The sequence below is a fragment of the Gigantopelta aegis genome, chromosome 8, assembly GCF_016097555.1.
Source record: "Gigantopelta aegis isolate Gae_Host chromosome 8, Gae_host_genome, whole genome shotgun sequence".
NCBI classification, from domain to species: Eukaryota; Metazoa; Mollusca; class Gastropoda; order Neomphalida; family Peltospiridae; genus Gigantopelta; species Gigantopelta aegis.
The window spans coordinates 44,400,360-44,428,098 of record NC_054706.1 but is presented as its reverse complement, the minus strand read 5'-3'; the positions used below and the strand labels follow the sequence as shown (position 1 = coordinate 44,428,098).

The 27,739-nt window shown below is 35.0% G+C and overlaps 1 protein-coding gene across 2 annotated transcripts in view; it reads left to right on the top strand.

Annotated features, from left to right (window-relative positions):
* The window catches only part of LOC121378889 (cGMP-dependent protein kinase 1-like), a 197,613-nt gene that overhangs the window by 139,417 nt on the left and 30,457 nt on the right, over positions 1–27,739 (top strand). The window contains exons 4-11 of one of the 2 annotated variants that reach the window (XM_041507245.1): positions 10,161–10,274; positions 11,478–11,583; positions 12,770–12,833; positions 13,785–13,862; positions 18,137–18,231; positions 18,815–18,883; positions 20,099–20,176; positions 22,419–22,445. In XM_041507245.1, coding sequence (XP_041363179.1) covers positions 10,161–10,274; positions 11,478–11,583; positions 12,770–12,833; positions 13,785–13,862; positions 18,137–18,231; positions 18,815–18,883; positions 20,099–20,176; positions 22,419–22,445 — 631 coding nt within the window. The remainder of the gene's footprint in view (positions 1–10,160; positions 10,275–11,477; positions 11,584–12,769; positions 12,834–13,784; positions 13,863–18,136; positions 18,232–18,814; positions 18,884–20,098; positions 20,177–22,418; positions 22,446–27,739) is intronic. The other variant, XM_041507247.1, reaches the window with a different exon arrangement.

The window sequence follows — 27,739 nt, the reverse complement described above, 5'->3', positions numbered from 1 at the left end:
TCTTTAATGATCAACCTGAATATTAGTGTTTTAGGAAATTTGGTTCTTTTATTTAATGGTAAAAACATTATAGGGTGTATACTACCAAATCAAATACCATAGACGACAATAGTAACATGTGGCTAAAACTCTTACCTGCAGCGTATCAGTCGACATAAACACCACATATATAAATACTACCACCCCTCACTCTTAAAGTGAATCAGAAAAAATTGGGGGTCAAGCTGCTCGTTTCTTAGATAACGGGTAGCGTCTATGACTATCCTAGTTCCACACAAAATTTGAGTACTTTTTTTTACAGGTACCCCATACATGTTTCAAGCACAAGGCTACTTTACACATTGGTACTAGATGAAATAAAATTGCATATTTGTTTTACCCAGATGAAACTATTATTTTTTACAACCAACACACTCACATTTATAACCATTCCATTCCAATATTTATTTACATGCTCCTATACCATTAGAGTTTAGAGCATGTCTGTCTCGGGTCCGATCTCTGGATAGCCAGTGGTCTGACCCGGGACAGATTTATAACCAATCACTGGACTTGTGGTGTTCACTTCTCTATCAAAACTTGGGTGCACCTTAAACTTCGACCCAGCCAGAAGTTATTTGGTTTAGTACTACCTAAAACAATGGTCATTTCTGTGTCCCAATTTTCGTCTAATTATTTTGGAAAATTTGAGAAAATGTTTGTTTTTTTAGTCTTGTAACAGTAAATTAATTTTTTGGTGTGTATCTAAAGAATATTTTTGCTAGAATTGAAACAAAATTACTATCTAATTAATTGTGTATTCAACTGTCAAACTATGTGCAGATTAAAAATATAACTGTATTTTCAAAGAATTGTCATGTATTAGCCGAGTTCTGAAGTCTAGAAATTCTTTCTTCAAGAAGAGAGTCCACTTATGCACAGGTGCAAAACGTTGGTGCATGAAAACCTGATCAGAAACACTCCACAACTTACAAATTTAGATCAGACCCTTAAAGCCTTTCAAAGCTTGTGTAACAATAACTTATGCACAGTATAAATAAAACACCCCATCATGCAATATTTTGTTCATGAATGCATTATAAGTTTGATGAATAATAAAAACATTTGTTTTATTGTCATTTCAATGGTGAAAATGTTCTTTCCCTCCTGTACACCATGTTTGTTTGATAATTTAAAATATGGACTTTTATTTAGCAAAGTTAATAAACAACATATTGTTTTCTCTTCAAGAGATTATTCTATTCTAATTCTATTGTTGAGTTGGCAGAGTACTTCAAATTGTTAAGTAATGCCACAAATAAGCTATGCTCATTATTGACTTCTCCAATTGAAAAACATAGCATGAATTACTTGCGTGCATGCAGTGATCTATTGTTACTGCTTAAATTATTTATTTTCTTGTCATAATTTATGGGTGCTAAATTATTTTTGCACTGTGTGTAAGACGTTAACAATATGATTATGATTATAGTGTTTGTAATACTTAAAGAAAAAAAAATAATTAAAAAGAAAAGATATTTGTTGAAAGTATTATTGAAATCAATACAACATACAATTGGAGAAAAGATTACCTCAGCTAATATACAAGCCGCTGGTGATTTTGTACCAGATATTTAGGGTCAAACTAAGAAGTAGGCTTATCCAAGGAATCGGCTAATACACCACAATATACAGTAATATTATATAAAAGATAGCTTGTTGCTGTTTTGGTGCAAGTAGCATGTGACAACAATGGTATTCTCGATTTCTCTCAAGCATGTGTTAGATATGAAATAAGATATAAAACAAACATTCCTTTCCTCTCCTCTCCTCAATTGCCAATGAACTGTATTTTGCCCCCATCAAAACAAAACACTTTTTCAAAATCATTGCAAAACATAGCATTTGACAAAATAAGTCTTTTGTAAAATATAGAAGATTGAGTGCTGTCATGAAATTGAAAAAACTAATATTTTAACGCCAAATGATTCCATTACAAATTTTATGGTAAAAGGGTAGACAAATTTGTGAGTAGTGATTTAGGTTCTGAGTATGGTAATATATGTAATTTGGCTAAAAGTATCACCACTTGTTTTTATAAGTGCTGGGCTGTATTTGACACATTGCTGCAGGGTATCGTATAGAATATGCACATCTATTTATAGAATCTGAACCCCATACTATCCTCTTATAAAACTTCACAATAATATGGTAATTGTGATGGAATGTCTTTGAGCAAGGTTGATGTAAAGGCAAGGAAATTGCATTTTGTTTGTGTGGTTTTTTAGTGGTTTGGAGATGCAGATATAAATGAAATGGATTGAGCTAGGTCTTCACTTGAGCAGTCTGCTGCTATAAGTATATGTTGCATTTTAAACCTCTTTACCATTTGTTCCAACTATAATGATAGGTTTTATATTTTAGTGTATAAAGAACAAAAAGAATTGGGCCTGAATCTGTGTACAAGATGACAGTATTACATAATGGTATATTCACAACTTCATTTCAGTACACAAATTAAGGAAAGACGCTCACTGTATATGAGGAATCTTAGAAAAGACATAGTGATGCAAGCTGGGAGACGTGTGGTCCAACACTTGGTATCGCACTCAAAGTTAATGCATATATACATCTGGGAGATATCAGTTATATTACATGTGTGGTTATGACTTGGTATCAAACTCAGAGTTAAAGGCATACTGTCACAGATTTAAGGACCTTATTTCTCTAAAAATGAATAATAAATCAAAATTACATTAATGTTATAGACCAAATCTAGCTATTGCATCACTTTAACTACACCATGATGGAGTGAAATCCATGTCAACCCTCTCAGCAATGTTAGTTTTTGAATTATGGATCATTGCCATAATTCAATTATTTTTACAAAATTTCATTAATAAGTGGAGTATAGTGGTTACGTAGATGGTTGAATAAAGTACATTAGGGCAAATCAAATATTTATATATTTAAGTTATACTTTGTTAGGCCATGTAGTAGGTCAGTGGTCTGACAATATGCCTTTAATCTATATCTGGGAAACATCAGTGATATTACATGTGTGGTCTAACACTTGGTATCACACTCGGAGTTAATCTACATCTGGGAGACATCAGTGATATTACATATGTGGTCTAACACTTGGTATCACACTCAGAGTTAATCTACATCTGGGAGATATCAGTGATATTACATGTGTGGTCTAACACTTGGTATCACACTCCCGAGTTAATCTACATCTGGGAGACAACAGTGATATTACATGTGTGGTCTAACACTTGGTATCACACTCGGAGGTAATCTACATCTGGGAGACATCCGTGATATTACATGTGTGGTCTAACACTTGGTATCACACTCGGAGCTAATCTACATCTGGGAGACATCCGTGATATTACATGTGTGGTCTAACACTTGGTATCACACTCCCGAGTTAATCTACGTCTGGGAGACATCCGTGATATTACATGTGTGGTCTAACACTTGGTATCACACTCCCGAGTTAATCTACATCTGGGAGACATCCGTGATATTACATGTGTGGTCTAACACTTGGTATCACACTCCCGAGTTAATCTACATCTGGGAGACATCCGTGATATTACATGTGTGGTCTAACACTTGGTATCACACTCCCTAGTTAATCTACATCTGGGAGACATCCGTGATATTACATGTGTGGTCTAACATTTGGTATCACACTCCCAAGTTAATCTACATCTGGGAGACATCCGTGATATTACATGTGTACCAGCCTCAGTGGTGTCATGGTTAAGCCATTGGATGTAAGGCTGGCAGGTACAGGGTTCGCAGCCCGGTACCATCTCCCACCCAGAGTGAGTTTTAAATACTCAGTGGGTAGGTGTAAGACCACTACACCTTCTTCTCTCACTAACAACTAACCTACTGACCTTGACAGACAGCCCAGATAGCTGAGGTGTTTGCCCAGGACAATGTGCTAAAATAACTTGAAATGAAAACATTATATGTGTGGTCACTTGGTATCACACTCAGAGTTAATCTGGGAGACAGCATTTTTAGGCAGCCAATTACTGAATGATATTGTAAACATGATTTAGCTTTTGAGTTTTAAAAAAGTTTGATTCTTTTCCAATAACTGTAAATGAAAAGAACAGTTCATCTAATTTATTAGAGATGCCGGTCCTATGAAGTCAATATTAATAAGGCTTACAAGGCAAAATGTTTACCTTTTCTGACAGATGTCAAATAATAGAAAATTACTGGACCTATAGTTTGTTTCTAAACAGGAGGCAACGTACAACTGGTATATCAATTGCTGGGGGCAAGTTCTTAATAGACATAAATGACTTACATGACTGAGACCAGTCACTAATAGTGCACCCTAAAATCCTTTAAATCATGGACTTTTGACAATGGAATTGGGGCAGTCGTGAGACCAGTCACCAATAGTGCACCCTAAAATCCTTTAAATCATGGACTTTTGACAATGGAATTGGGGCAGTCGTGAGACCAGTCACCAATAGTGCACCCTAAGATCCTTTAAATCATGGACTTAGGATGACACAAATATAAAATGTAGAGATCATTTGACAATGGAATTGGGGCAGTCGTGAGACCAGTCACCAATAGTGCACCCTAAGATCCTTTAAATCGTGGACTTAGGATGACACAAATATAAAATGTAGAGATCATTTGACAATGGAATTGAGCAGTCATGAGACCAGTCACCAATAGTGCACCCTAAGATCCTTTAAATCATGGACTTAGGATGACACAAATATAAAATGTAGTGATCATTTGGCAATGGAATTGAGCAGTCGTTAGACCAGTCGCCAATAGTGCACCCTAAGATCCTTTAAACTGTTGACTTAAGATGATGACACATATATAAAACGTAGTGATCATTTCAGAATGGAATTGAGCAGTTGTTAGGAGAATCAATAGTCAACTAATTATCTGCCACAGCTAGCCGGACATCAGTGGCGTGATGTATAGAGCGAGGGCAGCCAACAGAATTTTATTTTTTTCCCACCACACTCACATCTATAGTCATATCATTTTCCCAAACAAGATTTTAATTTCCTCTGTGCATAACGTATCGTAAACATCAGTCTATAAAAATTGATGTTATTTTAGTATCATACAATCTTGAAGAGTCCATCTAAATCTTTTCAAGCAGGCCTAACCAGTTTTTTAGTTTATGTGCCCAGATAGATAATATGTGTGCACAGAACAGCGTACTTGGAACCTTAATTGGAAATAAGCATTAAAATAAGTTGAAATGAAATAATAATGGTAATTTATATGTACATGTATTTAGATGCCTTAAAATCAGGCCTGGTTTTATTGCACTACATTTCATCAACAGTGTCTCCAGCCATTTTCTTCTCTTGTTATATGTCTGTCCATATTCATGTTGGCAGTGTTGCCCATTTGCTGTTGGTATGAATAAATGTCTTGTCGTCAATATTTATTGTCATATTGATTCTTGCAGTACTAATATTGTGGAGCACGGACTAAGGAAATTGCAAGTTATTCTCCGAATAAATGCCATTTTATTTTGTGATTTAACATTACTGCCAGATATATTTCTCCTGGAAACAAAACACTCATGTGCGTCGTGTGTACTTTGTCGATAAACATGGGCTGCTTGCAGTGCTTGTATATATTATGGAGGATGAAGGAAAGACTAGTGACTGTAGAATGTATAGTTATATTCATGTTCTTATGTTTTCCATGTCAGTAAGAAAAATGATGACATATATATGTAGAAATGAAAGAAATGCACTTCAGAACACATTAGCAACTGGTCTTTTTTAAATTATTAGTGGCCACTGGGAACATAAGGTAATTGTGACATTTGGTCTAGAGAAATAAAAGAAAATAATTACTGCCGCCACATACGTGTATGTTGCACATTGGTACGCCAGCCCCATGCACATGGTGTGTAGCAGGCATGAAATCATTAGACATTTTATATATTGTTGATCATGCTTGCAACATATTTCATACATTTTTCATGTTTTCTGCATATATAAAAATTATCTGAAAAAGTTTTAAACAGGAGAAATTTTAATGTTTGTTATTACACCATGCAGTAGAATTGGCAACATGAGAGATTTTGAAAAACACATCACGTATGCCACATGAAAACATTCTCTTTGCATGATGCAAACACAATGCATGTGACCAACTGTAATGAGTGTCATTTGAGGGATTTCAAGAAAAAACTAAACATACTGCACACCAGACACTGTGTGCATGAGAAGTCAGCCTGCACCATCAACATGGTAGTTGCAGTGTTCGAGATTAAACATTTTGACCAATATCTCAGTTGGATACTAACATTTCAAAATCTGGTATCCCACCTTAAAATTTAGTATTATATGGCATCTCGGTGGGATACTGGGTTCTTGAAACCTGGTATCGAAAATTAAATTCTGGTTGTCCCCGGGATATCGGGATACCGTTAATCTCGAACACTTGTTTTGTTCTAGAGAACGAAAGAAAGTCTACAGCCATCTCAAGATGTTACACGTTGTCAAAGTTTACTGTTAGAATTTCTCCAAAACTGGGCCCATTGGGCTATTTCTCGTTCCAGCCAGTGCACCACGACTGGTACATCAAAGGCCGAGGTATGTACTACCCTGTCTGTGGGATGGTGCATATAAAAGATCCCTTGCGGCTAATCGGAAAGAGTAGCCCATGAAGTGGCAGCAGCGGGTTTCCTCTCTCAATATCTTTGTGGTCCTTAACCATACATGTATGTCTGACACCATATAACCATAAATAAAATGTGTTGAGTGCATTGTTTAATAAAACATGTCTTTCTTTCTTTCCAAAACTGGGGTGAGATTTAACTCAGTCGGTTGAGTGCTTGCATCGCAGAATTGAATGGATCCATTCAACTGATTGGGTTTCTTCTCGTTCCAACCAGTGCACCACAACTGGTCAAAGGTGGTGGTATTTGATTTCCTGTTTATGAAAATGTGCCTATAAAAGATCCCTTTCTGCATTAGGAAAAATGTAGCAGGTTTCCTCTGATGACTACCGGTACATGTCAGAACTGCCAATAGTTTGACATCCAATAGCCAATGATTAATTAATCAATGTGCTCTAGTTAAACAAAACAAACTTTTTCTCGAGAACTGGTCAGAAATGTGAGCCACTGTAAGTATTGTGATGGCTGGTCTGCTGCCACTGTTTGTCTTTGTAGACATGGTTCGTGTATCAAAGGTCGTGGTATGTGATATCTTGTCTATGGGATGGTACATATAAAAGATGGAAAAACGTAGTGGGTTTCCTCTCTAAGACTAAAATGTCCAAATTACCAAATATTTGACATCCAATAGGATGTAGCCCAGTGGTAAAGTGTTTGCTTGATGCGTGGTTGGTCTGGGATCAATCCCCATCGGTGGGCCCATTGAGCTATTTCTCATTCCATCCAGTGCACCACGACTGGTATATCAAAGGCCATGGTATGTGCTATCCTGTCTGTAGGAAGTGCATATAAAAGATCCCTTGCTGCATTAGGAAAGATGTAGCAGGTTTCCTCTAATGACTATACGAGTCAGAATTACCAAAGGTTTGACATCCAATAGCCGATGATTAACAAATCAGTATGCTCTAGTGGTATCGTTAAACAAAACAATGGTTTATATTAAATTTTATTTTGTGGGGGGGTTGGTATATTGTGGAGTAATCAATAGTTATGCACATTACATTTTTTCTAAAACTCGCAGCATGCACAAACCAGTGACATCACATTTATCAACAAATGAAAAACCCAACACTTCCTGGTAAGCTAACAGAATATGTTTAAAATGAAAAACATTTTTATAAGTGATTTACATCTTTTGTTTTTTCATCATTGAAAAGTCCATTTTCTCTAATACCAAATACTCGAGACTATGCACATATAGGCTCGTCTCACTAATCAAATAATGCACTTCCCGACAACTTCAGATGAATCAGTTGTTGGTCACTGGTTGTGATGGAGGAAAAAAGCCTGAATCCATCGAGAGAAAACGATCCTGCTACCTTTAATATCTTGGGAGAGTGATCTACCAACCCAACCCTACCATCATCAGGGCAGTATCTAGTGGTGGGCAAGGTGGGAGCCAGTTGCAGCCCCCACTAAAACAAACCCCACCATGTTAGTTTGAAAGTACCCTTTTTGTCTACTTGGAGACGACTGTCTGTTACTGATCCTTTTGTTTTTTTGGTTTAAAGTAGGAAAGACTTCTGTTACTATCACATAATAGGCTCCTCCTTTCGATTAGCAGCAAGGGATCCTTTATACAGTGGTCTTTCATAAACCAGTCTTAACTCTGGGTGGCATGGGCAGTAATCCAATGATTCTACCTAGTGGGATTGATTCCAGATAGCGGAGGTGTGTGTGGGTGTGTGCCCAGAACAGCATGCTTGAACCTTAATTGGATACAAGCAGGGAAATAGGGTTGAAATGAAGTATAAATATGATGGCAGTCGGGTTCCATGTAGTGGTAATTACATGGCTGCGTGGAATTGCTGTCTGTGTGCATTACATTCAGATGAGTGATTTGTGCAGTCCCTGATGTCCACACAAAACTCATATATACAGCCAGTATTATTTCCTACTTGTCACTGCATGGTCCAGACCAGTAATATTGCTCATTTTCAGAATTTGTATTGTGCACTGTTGTATAATGAACCCTATCCATTGAATTTTTATTCTTCACTTCCCCTCTCCCCTCCTCCCCCACCAATTTTTTTATTATTCTATAATGTGCACTAAGCACCGATTTGTTTTTTTTTACTGGTATATAAAAGTTGCAGTGAATAAAACTACCATTTTCTTCACCTAAATGGGTCACAAATGAACAAATAGTCTTCTGAATGCTTAGTGAACACACAACATTTCTGAATATGACAGCTGGACAACATCTATTTTCGCTTTCAGTAGTGTGCTAATAGTACAAAGTGCACAATTATTTTTATCCTGACCGATTTTTTATTATAATATATTTTTATGTACTTTATTTTGAGATATACATGTATAGACCAATGTATGTGTTCAAGTTTGTATGTAAATAAAATGCATGCATGCACACATGTTTACATACAGCCTATACATACATTAGTTGATGCTGTGGATTTAATTTATTGTCTTGTTTCCATTAAGTTTGAAAACAACCAAGTGATCTACAGTTTTTATGATCCGTTCAATACCAGACCACTTTAGAGGTATGGGCAATCATGCAGGATTAATTCCTAATGGTGTTACTCTGAAAAGAAGCGTGAAATGTTAGTAAATTGCTCACCACCTAGAGTTAGTCGGCTGTTTGGCCACAGCTCATATTAATCTTTGCTTCATTCACTGGTCTCCGCAATGATGGATCGCCCACAATCCTCTTGGCACCTGGGTCATGTGATAGATGGAGTGTGCAAACAGCATGCCAATTAATGAGACTAAATTGTAATAGAATAAACAGTGGAATTACCACCAGTAAAAGAGTTTTGCTGTGTGTTGATGTGTGTGAAGTTGAGGTGAATTTCAGAAGAAAATTGCATGAATAATGTACATACACGGTCCCTGTTTTATTCCTACATCAGAAAGGCTCAATTCTCAAGTACAAAATTTCCAAATTAAGCTTAAATTCAAAAGGCATAATATGATTGGCTGTTCGTCAACACCAGCTATATAGTACAGCCTGTAGTAAACAGTAATGATGTTGATAATGATGATTGTTTAACTTACTTTTATGTTTTTAACTCAACTAAGGTTTAAGCATGTTCTCCTGGGCACTTGATTCACCTGCTTGGGTTCTCTTTTAGAATCGACAGAAGTTAATGAGGTGAATTCATACTGATAGTTCATAACTGAGTGTTGATTAACACCAAGTTTAATAAAATTAATAGTAAATGATTGAGAGTTTATTAATACCAAGCATGTAAGTTTGATGACACAATTCATATATAGTAATTGGAAGTGGACAATATAAGAGCTATTTGAAATCAATGTCTAGATGTACAAGTTCACTGGACCACTGAATTATTAGGATATAACAATGTCCTAAATTATAATTATATAATTGTTTTATCTCGTAATCATATTCTTTCAATATAAATGATGTATGAAATGATACATGCTGTATTTGCTTCTTTAACATAATATGGTTGTGCCACTATTTATTTTATTTTTTATTTGTATCCCACAGATGGTGAATACGAAGTCCAGAAAGATAACCAGCATTTGGGCCGAATGGCGTCTGGTCGAGCGTTTGGGGAGCTGGCCATTTTATACAATTGCACTCGTACTGCTTCGGTCAAAGGTACAGTCCTAAAGTTAATTAGCTCATGACATCAGTTACTTCTCTCTTAACAAATACAGCACAGAATAGTAGCAGAGATTTTCCTTCCTCCATATATAGTTTGTTAATTCATTCTATATTCTTTAGATACAATGATAGTAAATGTATGTAGTTAATGATAAAGACTTGTTTTCATCTCATTTGGTTTCATAAGTGTCATGAAAGTACCAAAACCACAAACTTTATTAAATACCATGGACCCCCCCCCCCCCCCCCCCCCAAAGATTCAAAGTGCTTACAGATCTCATTGTTAAATGCTATTTAATTAGTGTTTATGTGATGAAATGTAAAACATTAAACATGTACAAATGTTTTGATTATTTTATGCTTCAGAAATTAAAAAAAACTACTAAAATAGCTCCAATTTGTCATCTATCTTTATTTATTATTTAACAGTTTTGGTATAAACAAAAAACTAATCCAAAAGTAAGTATCTATAGTATGAATTAACAAAGCTAAATTTTCCAAAGCATAACACAAATTTAAATGAACATTGATCAGTCGGTGCATGTTGACTTTCTGTGGATTCTTAACACTACTACAACTAATGTATTTATTATCTGTTTTAGTTTTTCAGCATGTGTTTCATTTTATTGTGACAAATTTAGGCAAACTTAAAGTACCCTGTCAGAGCACAATATTTCATGCTAACATGCATTATTATTGTGAATCTAAATTCACATGAAATGAAAACTCGAAACATTTAGAATCACTAGAACTTTATTCATGTACACCAAAAATGTTTTAGATTGTTTTTGGACATTCAGTAATGAACATTATTGCATAATACTTGTGTCTTGCAAAAAAAACCCACCCAATACTTTACCAAGTACCAAAGAAACTGTTCATTAACAATTACCAGTAAACTGTTTATATTTTTTAGTTTGTTGTTTCAACTTACTTTATCAGCTTGAGATATTGTCATTAAAATGCAAGTTCGATGCAAGTTTAAGATAACATATTAGGTAACCTATTGATTATGCAAAAATTGTTTTAAGAGCTCAATATTTTGTTATCTTAAAACAAAATCATGTGAACAGACTTGGTTAATCAAATGTTTTTTTAATATTGACCTCTGCATTTTCAGGTATGATTTAAATGCTCCAATATTCTGTATATAATATTGTATATTATCCCTATTATGATATTGTTTGTTGTGTACAGCTCTGACGGATGTGATGGTGTGGGTGCTGGATCGCAGAGTCTTTCAAGCCATTATGATGAAGACAGGTCTGCAACGACGGGAGGAAAGTACCAAATTCCTCCGCAGGTTAGAAACCTATCTTCTTGGTAATCAGTCCTCCCTCTTCCTAAAATAATAAAATACTAGTAGAACTCATGGTGAAAGAAAATCATATCTGTTTGAAATAGCATCACAGTTCTTATATAGACAGTGATGATTGTGGTGATGTCAACATTTTAAGTTTTTGTATTTACATTTTTACCACAAATTATAACTGCTACATCAGGGAAACTTGGTTTATAGTTGTAGCTATGAATGTTCATCTCGATGCATTTTTTAAATAATTTAAAATTTATTAAATTAAAAAAAATTAATTTTATTTTTTTATATAGTTTGTTTAAATTTCATTTTTGTGTGAATGTGCATTGAGGGGAAAAGTATGGATGCAACTATCAGCAACTCTGAATAACATCTGGTAAAGACATTAAATTTCACAGAATTCTAGTTTAATTTTTATACCCATGTGTCTGTCATATAATTGTTCTAGCTGTTACAGTGAGTTTTCATTGATGGATGGATGGATTTATTCATTAATTGTTCTAGCTGTTACAGTGAGTTTTCATTGATGGATGGATGGATTTATTCATTAATTGTTCTAGCTGTTACAGTGAGTTTTCATTGATGGATGGATGGATTTATTCATTAATTGTTCTAGCTGTTACAGTGAGTTTTCATTGATGGATGGATGGATTTATTCATTAATTGTTCTAGCTGTTACAGTGAGTTTTCATTGATGGATGGATGGATTTATTCATTAATTGTTCTAGCTGTTACAGTGAGTTTTCATTGATGGATGGATGGATTTATTCATTAATTGGGGCGGGATGTAGCCCAGTGGTAAAGCGCTTGCTTAATGCGCTGTCATTTTGGGATCGATCCCTGTTGGTGGGCCCATTAAGCTATTTCTCATTCCAGGCAGTGCATCACGACTGGTATATCAAAGGCCGTAGTATGTGCTATCCTGTCTGTGGGATGGTGCATATCAAAGATCCCTTGCTACTAATGGAAAAATGTAGTGGGTTTTCGCTCTGAGACTATATGTCAAAATTACCAAATGTTTGACATCCAATAGCTGATGATTAATAAAACAATGTGCTCTAGTGGTTTCGTTAAACAAAAACAGACTTTAAATTTTATTTACTAATTATCCATCCTTCCATCCATCCATTCAAATCGCCTTGAAATTTCAATATCTTTTCTCTTTTCATTTCAGTGTGCCTTTACTAAAAAATCTGCCTGCTGAAAAACTTGCCAAAATTGCTGACGTTTTGGAAATTGTAAGTTTTTTTTTAAATTGAGGGGTTTTTTTTTCTGTGTAGATTATACAGGAACTGACTTCATATTGTTATGCTAAGACTTGCTTTTAGAACTTTAAGAAAAACATCTTAAAATAGGTCTCTAATGCTTTCATTTGTTAGTTTTGATTATAAAAGTGAATGAAATACATGTATTTAAATTGACTAAGTTCCCTTGCTTGCTTAATGCTAGGCTGAGACTGTCAACTGTCACAATGAAGTTGGCTACCTCAATGATTGCATTGTAATTTCCCCAACTCCCGACTTGCAACAGGTGGGCTCAGATTAACAATTGGTCAGTCGTAGGACTTATATACAATGAGAATCAAGTTGTAAGAGTGCTCAGACTAGAAACTATACAGTCGTAGAAGTTGTAAGAGCAGAAAGTTTACCATCTCTGTCGTAGTAGTTGGTAGTTTGACCCTAGCATAAAATTTAATTCTGAAATATTTATTGATGCCACATAACTAAACAAAGTGTTAAAAAAAAGTATAAAAAATGTTCAAGGCATTTTATTTATAAGAAGGATAATATACCTTTCCTTGTTACCTTTTTTTTAATTGATGTATAAAATGAAGTAATATGATTTTAACCTACATGAAAAAAGGACAGCATTGTTGGCTTTTTAGTGTGGTTTTTCTCTATCTAATGTGAAAACACATAACCCACTTTAAATCTATATTTGTCGACACATTGCAGTGACTAGTTCAGTTTAAATGAGACATTTTATTGCATGCTGTTAACTGCATTCTCCAGTTATCTCGCTGGTTTCACACTTGTAGATAAAATCTTTTGGGATCCTGCTGTGATGGGCTTTTCACTGTTTTTTGATTGATGTTTGTAATTTGGACTGTCTCTTGGATAAGGAGGCATCCATTGAAAGGTTTTTCCCTGATGCACATATTTTTCAAATAATCGATCACGTTTTGGCAGGATTTCTTCCACGAAGGTCAACATATCATCCGAGAGGGAGCCACTGGTGACACGTTCTTTATTATTAACAAAGGGGAGGTAAGTCTAATTACTTTAAATGGCAGTTAATGTCTCTGTATGGCTATGATGAGTAGATCCTTATTGAAAGTGGTGCTATAGGTGCACAAGCATCCACAATGTGACACACAGTAATAAAAAATAATAAAATTAAAAAAAATAAAACTAACAACCATCACATTAGGTCCACTGTCTTAGAAATAAAATTAATATTTCCCATTGAAAGTTTTCTTTTTCAATTGTCCCATTGGCATTGATGTTGGTTGTGTCTTAAGACTGTAATTTGAGATTGTTTTGTATTCAATTTTAAGGCCATGAATAGTCTGATTTCCAGCAGCTTTTCGAAAACATTATTTTTTAATTTTAATTTAAGAACTACATGTAGTTATAAGATAAAGAATATTTGAGCTACCCAATATTAGATACTTTTAATGATATATCATTTCTTACTTCGTTGTCCTTCCTAGCTGACACCTGTGGGTAGAGTCTTGACTGGGGAAGATACTGTCCCAACATTTCTGTTAAGCCCTCCGTATAATGATAAAAACAGATTAAACTATTCACTACGCAGATAGAAACGTCTATATATATATTTAAAACACCTCCATCAGTACTGGAGAGAGATATTGGTGCAAGTCAAACTCCTGCCCTTGATGGATGTGTCTGGACCTTCAGTGAATATTGGCATATTAATAAAGCACCTTTTTCATTTTCATTTTCATTTTAATGGGAGTAGTGCACATCACAAAGTCACACACGTATCCAACTCACAACCTTCCAGTATCCAACTCACAACCTTCCGTTATTAGAATGAGGTGCACATCACAAAGTCACACACGTATCCAACTCACAACCTTCCGTAATTAGAATGAGGTGCACATTACAAAGTCACACACGTATCCAACTCACAACCTTCCGTTATTAGAATGAGGTGCACATCACAAAGTCACCCACATATCCAGCTAACAGCCTTCCATTATTAGAATGAGGTGCACACCACAAAGTCACCCACATATCCAGCTAACAGCCTTCCATTATTAGAATGAGGTGCACACTACAAAGTCACCCACATATCCAGCTAACAGCCTTCCATTTTTAGAATGAGGTGCACACCACAAAGTCACCCACCTATCCAGCTAACAGCCTTCCATTATTAGAATGAGGTGCACACTACAAAGTCACCCACATATCCAGCTAACAGCCTTCCATTTTTAGAATGAGGTGCACACCACAAAGTCACCCACCTATCCAGCTAACAGCCTTCCATTTTTAGAATGAGGTGCACACCACAAAGTCACCCACCTATCCAGCTAACAGCCTTCCATTATTAGAATGAGGTGCACACCACAAAGTCACCCAGGAATCCAGGTCACTGAGGTGCACATTGTAGTTTTATTGTTTGCCATAGCTTGTGATGGCAGCAGGTTTCCTTTCTGTCTTTATTGATGAAATGGCGAAATAACTGTGCGGCAGACACCAAATAGGCGTCCTTAAAAAGGTGCTGAGGTGTCGTTAAACAAACATTCCTTTCCTTCCCAGCACAGATCTGTGAAGTGATAATTTGTGAGGAATTGTAACATTGATAATTTGTGAGGAATTAACACAGTTCTCTTATCTCTGAGACAACCTCTCCCAATAACCTCAATAGTGACATTGATAATAACATTGATAATTTGTAAGGAATTAACACAGTTCTCTTATCTCTGAGACAACCTCTCCCAATAACCTCATTAGTAACATTGATAATAACATTGATAATTTGTGAGGAATTAACACAGTTCTCTATCTCTGAGACAACCTCTCCCAGTAACCTCATTAGTAACATTGATAATAACAGTGATAATTTGTGAGGAATTAACACAGTTCTCTATCCCTGAGACAACCTCTCCCAGTAACCTCATTAGTAACATTGATAATTTGTGAGGAATTAACACAGTTCTCTTATCTCTGAGACAACCTCTCCCAGTAACCTCATTAGTAACATTGATAATTTGTAAGGAATTAACACAGTTCTCTATCTCTGAGACAACCTCTCCCAATAACCTCATTAGTAACATTGATAATAACATTGATAATTTGTGAGGAATTAACACAGTTCTCTATCTCTGAGACAACCTCTCCCAATAACCTCATTAGTAACATTGATAATAACATTGATAATTTGTGAGGAATTAACACAGTTCTCTATCTCTGAGACAACCTCTCCCAATAACCTCATTAGTAACATTGATAATAACATTGATAATTTGTGAGGAATTAACACAGTTCTCTATCTCTGAGACAACCTCTCCCAATAACCTCATTAGTAACATTGATAATAACATTGATAATTTGTGAGGAATTAACACAGTTCTCTATCTCTGAGACAACCTCTCCCAATAACCTCATTAGTAACACTGATAATAACATTGATAATTTGTGAGGAATTAACACAGTTCTCTATCTCTGAGACAACCTCTCCCAATAACCTCATTAGTAACACTGATAATAACATTGATAATTTGTGAGGAATTAACACAGTTCTCTATCTCTGAGACAACCTCTCCCAATAACCTCATTAGTAACATTGATAATAACATTGATAATTTGTGAGGAATTAACACAGTTCTCTATCTCTGAGACAACCTCTCCCAATAACCTCATTAGTAACATTGATAATAACATTGATAATTTTTGAGGAATTAGGGATGGACAGCCCAGTGGTAAATCACTTGTTTGATGTACAGTCAGTTTGGGATCGATCCCCGTTGGTGGGTCCATTGGGCACCACGACTGGCATATCGAATGCAGTGGTATGTGCTATCATTTCTGGGATGGTGCATATAAAAAATAAAAATGTAGTGGGTTTCCTCTCTATATAGCTGTGTGAAAATTACCATATGTTTGACATCCAACAGCTGATGATCAATAAATTAATGTACTCTAGTGGTGTCATTAAACAAAACAAACTTTAGTTGTGAGGAATTAACACATGCAGTTTTCTATCTCGGAGACACACACACACACCCTCAATAACCTTGTTAGTATCATTGATAATTTTCGATGAATTAACACAATTCACTGTCTGAGACAACCTCCGCCAATGACTGTTAGGAACATTAATAATTTGTGAGGAATTAACACATTTCACTATTTCTGAGACAACCTCTCCCAATAACCCTGTTACTAATACTGATGATCTAATTGTAACTATGCAAGGCTGAGCTGCTTTACACTAACTGCTCTAGACCAAGTCCAAGAGATAATAACTAATTATTGATAGGAAATCTTCAAAATCAAATGTACATGTCCCTCTGTGTGAAGAAGATTACATTAGTCTTAACTTTGCCAGTTACTAGTGATAAAATAGACAGAAGAATGTTAACTTGATTACAAATGAAATGGTTGATACAGTTGGAAAATAGTGTGTTCCACTACATGTATTATTGTTATCATACTGAATTAGTTTTTATAGTTATTAAACATTAATGTTTAAATAAAAGGTTACTATAGTCTAGATTAAATAAATCTTCATAAAATGTTCTAATTGTATCTACCCACTTAAAACATGCCTCAGCTATGTTTATCGGTTTTGACCAGCCATCTATCTAATATTCATGGAAGGCAAACTGACTTTTAATAAGACCTACCATGTAATTGTGTTACTGTACTTCAGACTTCTTGTTATTTAATATTCATTAGCAGCAAGCTGACTTTTAATGAGACCTATGATGTAATTTTGTTACTGTACTTCAGACTTCTTGTTATTTAATATTCATTGGCAGCAAGCTGACTTTTAATGAGACCTATGATGTAATTTTGTTACTGTACTTAAGACTTCTTGTTATTTAATATTCACTGGCAGCAAGCTGACTTTTAATGAGACCTATGATGTAATTTTGTTACTGTACTTAAGACTTCTTGTTATTTAATATTCACTGGCAGCAAGCTGACTTTTAATGAGACCTATGATGTAATTTTGTTACTGTACTTAAGACTTCTTGTTATTTAATATTCATTGGCAGCAAGCTGACTTTTAATGAGACCTATGATGTAATTTTGTTACTGTACTTAAGACTTCTTGTTATTTAATATTCATTGGCAGCAAGCTGACTTTTAATGAGACCTATGATGTAATTTTGTTACTGTACTTAAGACTTCTTGTTATTTAATATTCATTGGCAGCAAGCTGACTTTTAATGAGACCTATGATGTAATTTTGTTTATGTACTTATTTGTCTTTTGGAACTTTATTGTATGAAGAATGTATTTTATTAAGAAATTGCTCCATGTATTATTGTGTTTTTGTTCAACAGGTTAAAGTCACTCAGAATATTCAGGGTTTTGATGTTCCACAAGAAGTACGAAGACTTAAAAGAGGAGATTATTTTGGAGAAAAAGCCTTGCTTATGTATGTTGCACTAGTTAGACCAGTGTATTATTAAAGTGGCACCGCTCAGTTTTAAACAATTGTTTTCCTCTATTGTACAAGTGTCGAAACAACTGCATTAAACACCAAATAGCTGTAATTTAAAATGTGCTCTGGTGTCGTTAACGAAATATTCCTTTCCATTGATTACAAATGTTTGATAACAAGGCTTTGTTGTTATGTGTTTCATAAACCTACAGTTACGCAAGTAAGCTGAGTTGTATATCACAGGTTATTTTATTTCATAGCCAGATGCTGTATGAACAAGCCTTTGAAAATTGCATGAATCATCGTTTCTTTTGCCCATGCTTGTGCAAGGCCTAACTTGATTTTCATTTGCAAATTAAGTTTCAGATATGTATTTATTTAGTCCTAATGTGTTATGCAAAGCAAAATGGGTTTTCTGAATTTGTTTATCATAATGGCTTGCACAAATGTTTAATTTTTTTAAACCTTTATAAATGAACTAGATACTACTCCTGTTACATTAAAAAACATCTGATTAGTTTGGAAATCCAGGATATATTTCTGCCTGTAAATACAAATTTTTTTTCTTTTATTCTAGTGAAGATTGTCGGACTGCCAATGTGATTGCCCTGCAACCTGGAGTGGAGTGTTTAACAGTTGACAGAGAGTATGTACCATATATATATATATATATATATATATATATATATATATATATACTAAAAATAATGTTTCTGTTCTGAACAATTCTCTAGCTTAAAATTGTTTTAGCAGAGGCCACCACACACACACACACACACACACACACACACACACACACACACACACACACACACACAGAGAGAGATACACACACAGATACACACACACACATACATACACAGACACACACATGCACGCACACGCGCACACAATAAAACTATTTTAAAACACTTGAATTAAATAAAAGAAAAGTTAGAACCTTGGATATATTTGTTAAAGAAAAGTATTAGAACCATGGATATATTTTATATTGTAACATCTTTTCTTTTTTAAAGTCAATTTTTGATCCAACAATTTTTTTATTAAATAATATGGATATATTGCATTATGTCATAGTGGAACACCTCCCCAGCTCTGAAACAAGTAGAATATGCATAGTATCAACACCATCACCCATTGAAAGGTCAGATGAGATGTAGCCCAGTTGTAAACTGTTCCCTTCATGTGCGGTCCGTCTAGATCGATCCCTGTCGGGTGAGCCCATAGGGCTATTTCTCATCCTATGCAGTGCTCCACGACTGGTATGCCAAAGGCTGTAGTATGTGCTATCCTGTCTGTGGGATGGTGCATATAAAAGATCCCTTGCTACTAATTGAAAAATGTAACTGGTTTCCTCTCTAAGTCTCTCATCAAATGTTTGACATCCAATAACCGATGATTAATAATAAAAACAATGTGCTCTAGTGGTGTCGTTAAACAAAACAAACTTTAACACTATTTTCTATTGAAAGGCATTAATAACTGACCCCCAATTTACTTGTATCAACTGACATCTATGCGTAGCCCAGTGGTAAAGCACTTGCATGATGTTCAGATAGTCTAGACACGATCTCCATCAGTGAGCCCATGCATTGGGCGATTTCTCATTCCAGCCAGTGCACCACGATGGTATATCAAAGGCTGTGGTATGTGATACCCTGTCTGTGGAATGGTGCATATAAAAGATCCATTGCTACCAATGAAAAACTGTAGCAGGTTTTCTCTCTAGGACTACGTGTCAAAATAACCAAATGGTTGCCATCCAGTAGCCGATAATTAATTCAACTGACATCTATAGTTATTCTGTGTTTATGAACCTTAAGGATACAGTGAGTGATGGTGATGTTTTTGTTTGTTGCAGATCTTTCACGACATTGATAGGTGACCTTAATGAGCTGAGGAACAAGGATTACGGAGACGAAGCCCGCGGAGCACAAAGGTGAGGAACACAATTCTCCTAACATGTGTTTCTCTTAACATGTGATTCTCTTAACATGTGATTCCCCTAACATGTGATTCCCGTAACGTGATTCCCGTAACGTGATTCTCCTAACATGTGATTTCCCTAACATGTGATTCTCCTAACATGTGATTCCCTAACATGTGATTCTCCTAACATGTGATTCCCCTAACATGTGATTCTCCTAACATGTATCTTCTGCATTGACATAAGAAGTAAATGAAACTCTCTTATAAAAAGTTAAAACACAGTACTTAATTATTTATAATAATCTTATCTGGCAGGAAAAGGTAATTTTAAAGCCTGCTGCACAATGAGTAAAGATGTATAGATTGACATGGTATAATTTGGTGCAGCATGACACAAGCATGCTTTTTTTATGCTTAATGTTAAATTAATGTGACAGAATGGAAACCTGTCAAATTGTTCACAAGTGTTTGATATCCTGAACTTGCCATTAGTGCATGTTCAGGAGGCCAAATGCTCATGGTCACGCACAAGACTGGTTCTAGTGTGTAATGCTAAATAAATGTCATATGATAGGATTGAATGGAAACCAGTCAGTGTCTGCGAGCTCATCCCATTCTGAACACACCAGTAGTTCTATGCTGTATGAGCATCTCCATGATCAATACATACGGAAGAATTCCGTGATTTAACATTTGATACTTATTCCACTGGGAAATATCAGTTAAATTTATGAAAGGCGTCTGCAGCTTTGATGTAATCAATGTCAGAGATTTATTTTGCTCTTTCTGGTTCTTGGTAATGGCAAGAACAGCTCATTACCATAGATATAGAATTTAGTTTTTAAAAATAAGGTATGGCATCATTCCATAGCATTATTGGGGGATGGTCTGTTACATTTGTGTTAGTTGATGTATTTGCATACAGGTTTGATTGCTAGCTTTCTGCGCCAGGACTACAGTTGTACTGTTTTAACTAGATCGTTCAGCTAGCCCCGTACCCACAAAGCTGTGTTGTAACCTGACATCAGCTGTGTTTTGTACCATATTTACCAGTGCTCCCCATAACCCACCTGTTTTTGATGGTGTTCCTTAACCTATAGGGAGTGGGACATAGCCCAGTGGTAAAGCGTTCGATTGATGTATAGTCAGTTTGGGATTGATCCCCATCGGTGGCCTATTGGGCTATTTCTCATTCCAGCTGGTGCACCACAACTGATATATCAAAGGCCATGGTATGTGTTATCCTGTCTGAGGGATGATTGATATAAAAGATCCCTTGCTACCAATAGAAAAAATGTAGCAGGTTTCCTCTCTAAGACTGTATGTAAAAAATTAACAAATGTTTGACATCCAATAGTCAATGATTAATATAACAATGTGCTCTAATGATGTCATTTAAAAACAAAACAAACTTTTTCCCTTAACCTGTGTTTCAGCTCTGTTCCCTAACCAGACCTTCAGCTGTGCTGTCAAACCTGGCTTCAGCTGTGCTGTCTAATGGTTTCAGCTGTGCTTATAATCCGGTTTCAGCTGTGCTATCTAACCTGGCTTCAGCTCTGCTGTCAAACCTTGCCTCAGCTGTGCTATCTAATGGCTTCAGCTGTGCTATCTAATCTGGCTTCAGTTGTGCTTCTAATCCAGTTTCAGCTGTGCTGTCAAACTGTGCTTCAGCTATGCTTTTAATCCAGTTTCAGCTGTGCTGTCTAACCTGGCTTCAGCTGTGCTATCTAACCTGGCTTCAGCTGTGCTATCTAACCCGGCCCTTCAGCTGTGCTGTCTAATCCGGCTTCAGTTGTACTCCGTAAATTGACTTCAGCTGTCCTTTCTAGCCTGATTATCTGTGCACCCTAAGCCAACTTCAGCTGTACTCCCTAACATGTCCTAAGGCTGGCCTCCCTAATATGTGCGTTAGCTGTGCTTTAATCAATCCTTTAGCTGCATATCCTAAGCAGTCATTTAACTATTTTCCAAATCTAAAGATCTCCTCTTTCTGGGAAAAGTCAAAGAATTGCAACAATGAATAAATGGATGCATGGATGAATGGATGAATGGATGAATGAACGAATGAATTAATTAATTAATGACACTATAAAACAAAGCTCGATTAGTGGGTGCCCAAGGATGAATGTACGTATATATAGCTAATAGTAATTAATATAATATACATATAATTTATATATTCTATAAATGACTGTTTTGTTTATGGTCATGGACAATGTAAGTTAATTGTGTCTATCCTAACATGTTTGCAGACACAGTGATGGTAAACGTTCGTCTGAGTAAGTATATATATCTTCATGCCCCCTTCCCTCACAAAAAATAACCCAACCCCAACAGATGTCAATAAGTGACATAGTATTGTATATTTATTTTCCCTAATTTGTCCAAAAATGTTTTTCAGATTAATGCTATTGTTGTATATAATTTTTTATTTTTTATTTTTAGTAACTTGTTAAATAAAAAAAAAAATTAATGAATGTGTGGTTTGCTTATTTTTGTTGTTTAAAGTTTTTGGCTTAGGAGAATGTGCCTGAACTTCATATTGATAGGACTGTTTTTTGTGAAAGCATTATTTTTTTTAATTTACCAAACTGGCTTATTAATTTTTTTATTTTGATTTAAAACTGTTTGTATTTCAGTTATGCTTACCCCATCCCTTTTGGATTTCACATTTATTTTCTCTGCTTTAGTAAAATATCATTTATTTTTGTTTTGTTCTTAAGAAATTGAAAATAAATTGCCTGTATATTTTTATAATTCAATGAATGTTTTTCAATTAAAGCATAAGAATAACATTGAGTTTAACATTTAAAATCAATGTGAAAATTTAATAAAACAGCCATGACACTATTTTCATATCTTTTGTTGTTTTGTAATTAAAACAATTTCACTGGAGCATTAATATATGCAGTCATAAGCAAGTAATTATTATTATTAGAATGTTCCTACTCCCACCCAACTCTTAACTTTTGTGCAGGTGTGTGGGCAGTCACAACCCTTCCCCTAAAAAACTACAAAAAAAAACAAAAAACAAAAAAACCCATGTAATATGACAGCTAATTAATATCTGTAATAATTAAAATTAAGTTAATAAATGAATACAGGTTTAGGAAAGAAAATAGATTTGTCATGTTGAATATAGTGGACTTTGTATGTGACTTATAACGTTGTTTTGAATGTTCAGACACTTTTTGATAAATGAGCGGCCATCAGCCAGATCGTGATGTCTGTGTGGGCAAGCACAAAAAGGTCGTAATACAGCTAATTTCAGATATCGGTTAATGATGCAAGTATGTCATCTTATAATTGAATCTGACTAAAGCATCGTGATCGTAATATTAAGTAACTTTATTGTATAATCAATTTACAGAGTCCATCTTTTCCCCATCTTTTGTGTAAAATGCTTTCTCTTTAAGCAGACAGATTATTATATATCACTATTTTAATATTCAAAAAGTTATTTTTGTTTTTGAAGTTCATCTAAATATTGTTTATAATTAACAATAATTATTATTCAAGTTTGACTGGTATAGTTAGTAATACACATGTGTATACAATGTATATTAAAAAAATAATAATAATAAAAAAATTTAATTTGGCATATCACTATTATTAGATATGTTTCGATAAAATTTATGAAAAAGAGATAATATTTTTTTCAGTTTGGTTGCTTTAATTTTAGCATATTAGGTTCATTTCTATTTTAATTTTTTTCAGAATGGATAATATTTTAGTGTTTTATTACATTTCTGTATAAAGGTTAAATTTTCTTTTCAGTTTTGTGGACATTTTTATTTAATTTTTGTTTTGAAAATTCAGCTGCTATTTATGTGAAAACACATTTGGCTTTTCGGTTCCTTTCGCTCTTTCCTAATTTGAGAATGTTGTAAGAGGAATCGTGGTTGTTTTGAAGAGCACTAATACATGTGTGTATTAGGCTTCTTCTAGAGTGTTCTAGAAATTAACACATGGGGCAGACTTAATGCTGAGAGGCAGTGACATAAATCTACAACTAGTGAAACAATAATAGGTTGCCTAGCACCCCACCCCTCACACACTCCAGTGATAATTTCTTGAATAGCCTGTATTATGTTTTTGCTATTTACTTGCATGTAGCTCACAATTTGAGTACAATGTTGTGTTATGTAATTTGATGAATGAAGCTTATTATTATTGGATATCTTTGTTATGTTGTTTACAAAGACATAGGAACAGCTAAATAATGAGAAAAAGAACCCACTCATGAACTACGTTCGCCATCTTGGCGTTATATAGCCAATTTATTTCTGTATAGTGGCAGACACGATTTTTTAAAAACAGTCACATTTAGCATTTGCTCATTAATAAATCTACTCATGTTTTTTTTTTATGTACTGTAATTTGTATCAAAAGCTAACATGCTCAAATATATTTAAAATTTATATTTTCAAATAATTTATTCTATTTATCAGTGCATGTCATGCTTCCAAAATGCATGAAAAAATAACTAAATACATGGCTACATGAAAATGTAATGAAGTGCCTCATTTAGCTAATAATTTATTTTCATACAAATTTGAAACCACGATTACATACATATATGTATAGCTCATGTTCTGTTATTTTGTTGATATATAGCGAGGCATCTTATATAAGCGTTGTACACTTTTCACTAATCCCACCACAAACATTAAGAAAAAAGTCTCCAGCATTCTCTAACTGGTTAGTGAGATTGAAGTCGGTGTAGTGGTCTTACACCTGCCCATGGAATCATTAAAACTCGTTCTGGGTGGGAGTTGGTACTGGGCTGTGAACCCAATACCTATCAGCCCGATGTCCAATGGCTTAATAACCACAACACCACCAAGGTGTCGGTTATAGCATATTAGGTTCATTTCTAAAATGTGACAGTGCCCATGGTAAATCAATGATAGCTAGTTTTAAATATTACTGTTTTAATAATATATTAAAGTTAATATATAATATGCTGTATCTGAATGTGCAATCTGTACTCTGATTTGTGGGACATTAAAAGGGGTCAGGAATACATATCTAAAAAAACCCATATATCATTATCAACAAAATGTACAGTAACCTTTGGAAATATAGCATCATTTCCTATAACTTGAAACATTTTAATATTAAGATGTAAACATGAAATTATATTAATTTCTCTTGCAAAATATGCAATATTTATGAAATCCCAACAACGGTCTTGGTTTAGACTTGATAAAGATGATGTTGAATATTGGATGAGTGAATAAACCGTACACACAAAAGTTTATTGAGTTCGGTAATAAAGCTGTCTTGAGACTCTAGTTTGTAATAAACAGATATTGAACTGGCTACCATTCATTATTTCATGCACTCAGTAATGAAATTATTTCACTTGGGACACATACCGTCTACCATAAATGGTAGCTAATTTAATATTTGTTTGCAATCCTCTGATATTTTGTTTTATATGGTTTATTTTCAACCATTTTTTTAGGCTGGAAAAGCAATTAAAGAAACTTTCCATTCCGACTCATGGATACCATTCGAAACAAACAGGACAGGTTCAGTTCACACCAGTACAAAAAATGTAACTTTTAAATATGCAAATTCAATGCTTCAATTTAGAATCTACCCTAGATTATTTTGCTTTGATTTTCTACTACTAAAACCTAGTAGAATTTTAGAAACACGATGGTGAAAACTTCATGTGAAATTACATTTAAAGTATATTGGACAAATATTGGAATAATCATAGAAGCATTGTTCCATTTTCAGAATCTTCAATTTACATTTTATTTAAAAACTAAAAATGAATGTTTTATTATTTTTAATTTTAAAAAGTAAAAATGTAATTTCATTGTTTTTACAGAATATAATTTATATTTCAGTGCAAATTTTACACACCCATAGTTATTAAAAATAATCCTAGTAAATTAATCCATGATTTTACTTAAATACAAATTAATGCTTACGGTACTCATCTCATGTTTTCACTTTATAGACTATTTTATGTTTTGCTTATTTCATCCTAATAGCAGAAAGTCAATCACATTAATAAATACATTGATAATTTTAACCTTTTAGGTTAGTTGTTTCCCCATGTTAGATTTAAAGAAACGTGGTCATGGATGTGTTAAGTATATACTGTAATTTGGTAGTCCAGAGTTGTTTGTTAACAGTATTAACTTTATTCCAGTATCTTAAGTACTAGCACACACAGATTTCAAAGGTTTGAAATGCAGAACAGTTCCCTTCTGACTTGCTGAACCAGTTACTGAAACAACCCAATTTTAAAGACATTAAAATGTTCTCAGATGTCATTAAACAAAAATTATTTTTCTTTTGTTTCCTTTTGCTCTGGGTTGGAGCCAGCTATAGTACATTTGACAGCTTAGCCAGTGTCTGAACCGGCTTCAAGTCATGACATTGAGTAGTGGTATTATATTTAATCTCATGTGTAAATCCTCTTAATTATGTTCATACTCATAACAAACAAGTTGAGGTGCACTGTTCTCAATACACAGCTGAACTGTCTGTGCTGTCTGGCCAGGACAGTGGTTAATGGTGAGTGTCAGTGAGTAGTGAGCCATTAAAACTCACTAGGTTGATGCTGGTGTTGTATGGAACATGAACTCGGTACCTACCAACCTTAAGACTGATAGCTTAACCAATAGACAGGGGCAGAATGGTGAGTGTTGGTGAGTAGTGAGCCATTAAAACTCACTAGGTTGATGCTGGTGTTGTATGGAACATGAACTCGGTACCTACCAACCTTAAGACTGATAGCTTAACCAATAGACAGGGGCAGAATGGTGAGTGTTGGTGAGTAGTGAGCCATTAAAACTCACTAGGTTGATGCTGGTGTTGTATGGAACATGAACTCGGTACCTACCAACCTTAAGACTGATAGCTTAACCAATAGAAAGGGGCAGAATGGTGAGTGTCAGTGAGTAGTGAGTGTCAGTGAGTAGTGAGCCATTAAAACTCACTAGGTTGATGCTGGTGTTGTATGGAACATGAACTCGGTACCTACCAACCTTAAGACTGATAGCTTAACCAATAGAAAGGGGCAGAATGGTGAGTGTCAGTGAGTAGTGAGTGTCAGTGAGTAGTGAGCCATTAAAACTCACTAGGTTGATGCTGGTGTTGTATGGAACATGAACTCGGTACCTACCAACCTTAAGACTGATAGCTTAACCAATAGACAGGGGCAGAATGGTGAGTGTCAGTGAGTAGTGAGTGTCAGTGAGTAGTGAGCCATTAAAACTCACACTAGGTTGATGCTGGTGTTGTATGGAACATGAACTCGGTACCTACCAACCTTAAGACTGATAGCTTAACCAATAGAAAGGGGCAGAATGGTGAGTGTCAGTGAGTAGTGAGTGTCAGTGAGTAGTGAGCCATTAAAACTCACTAGGTTGATGCTGGTGTTGTATGGAACATGAACTCGGTACCTACCAACCTTAAGACTGATAGCTTAACCAATAGAAAGGGGCAGAATGGTGAGTGTCAGTGAGTAGTGAGTGTCAGTGAGTAGTGAGCCATTAAAACTCACTAAGTTGATGCTGGTGTTGTATGGAACATGAACTCGGTACCT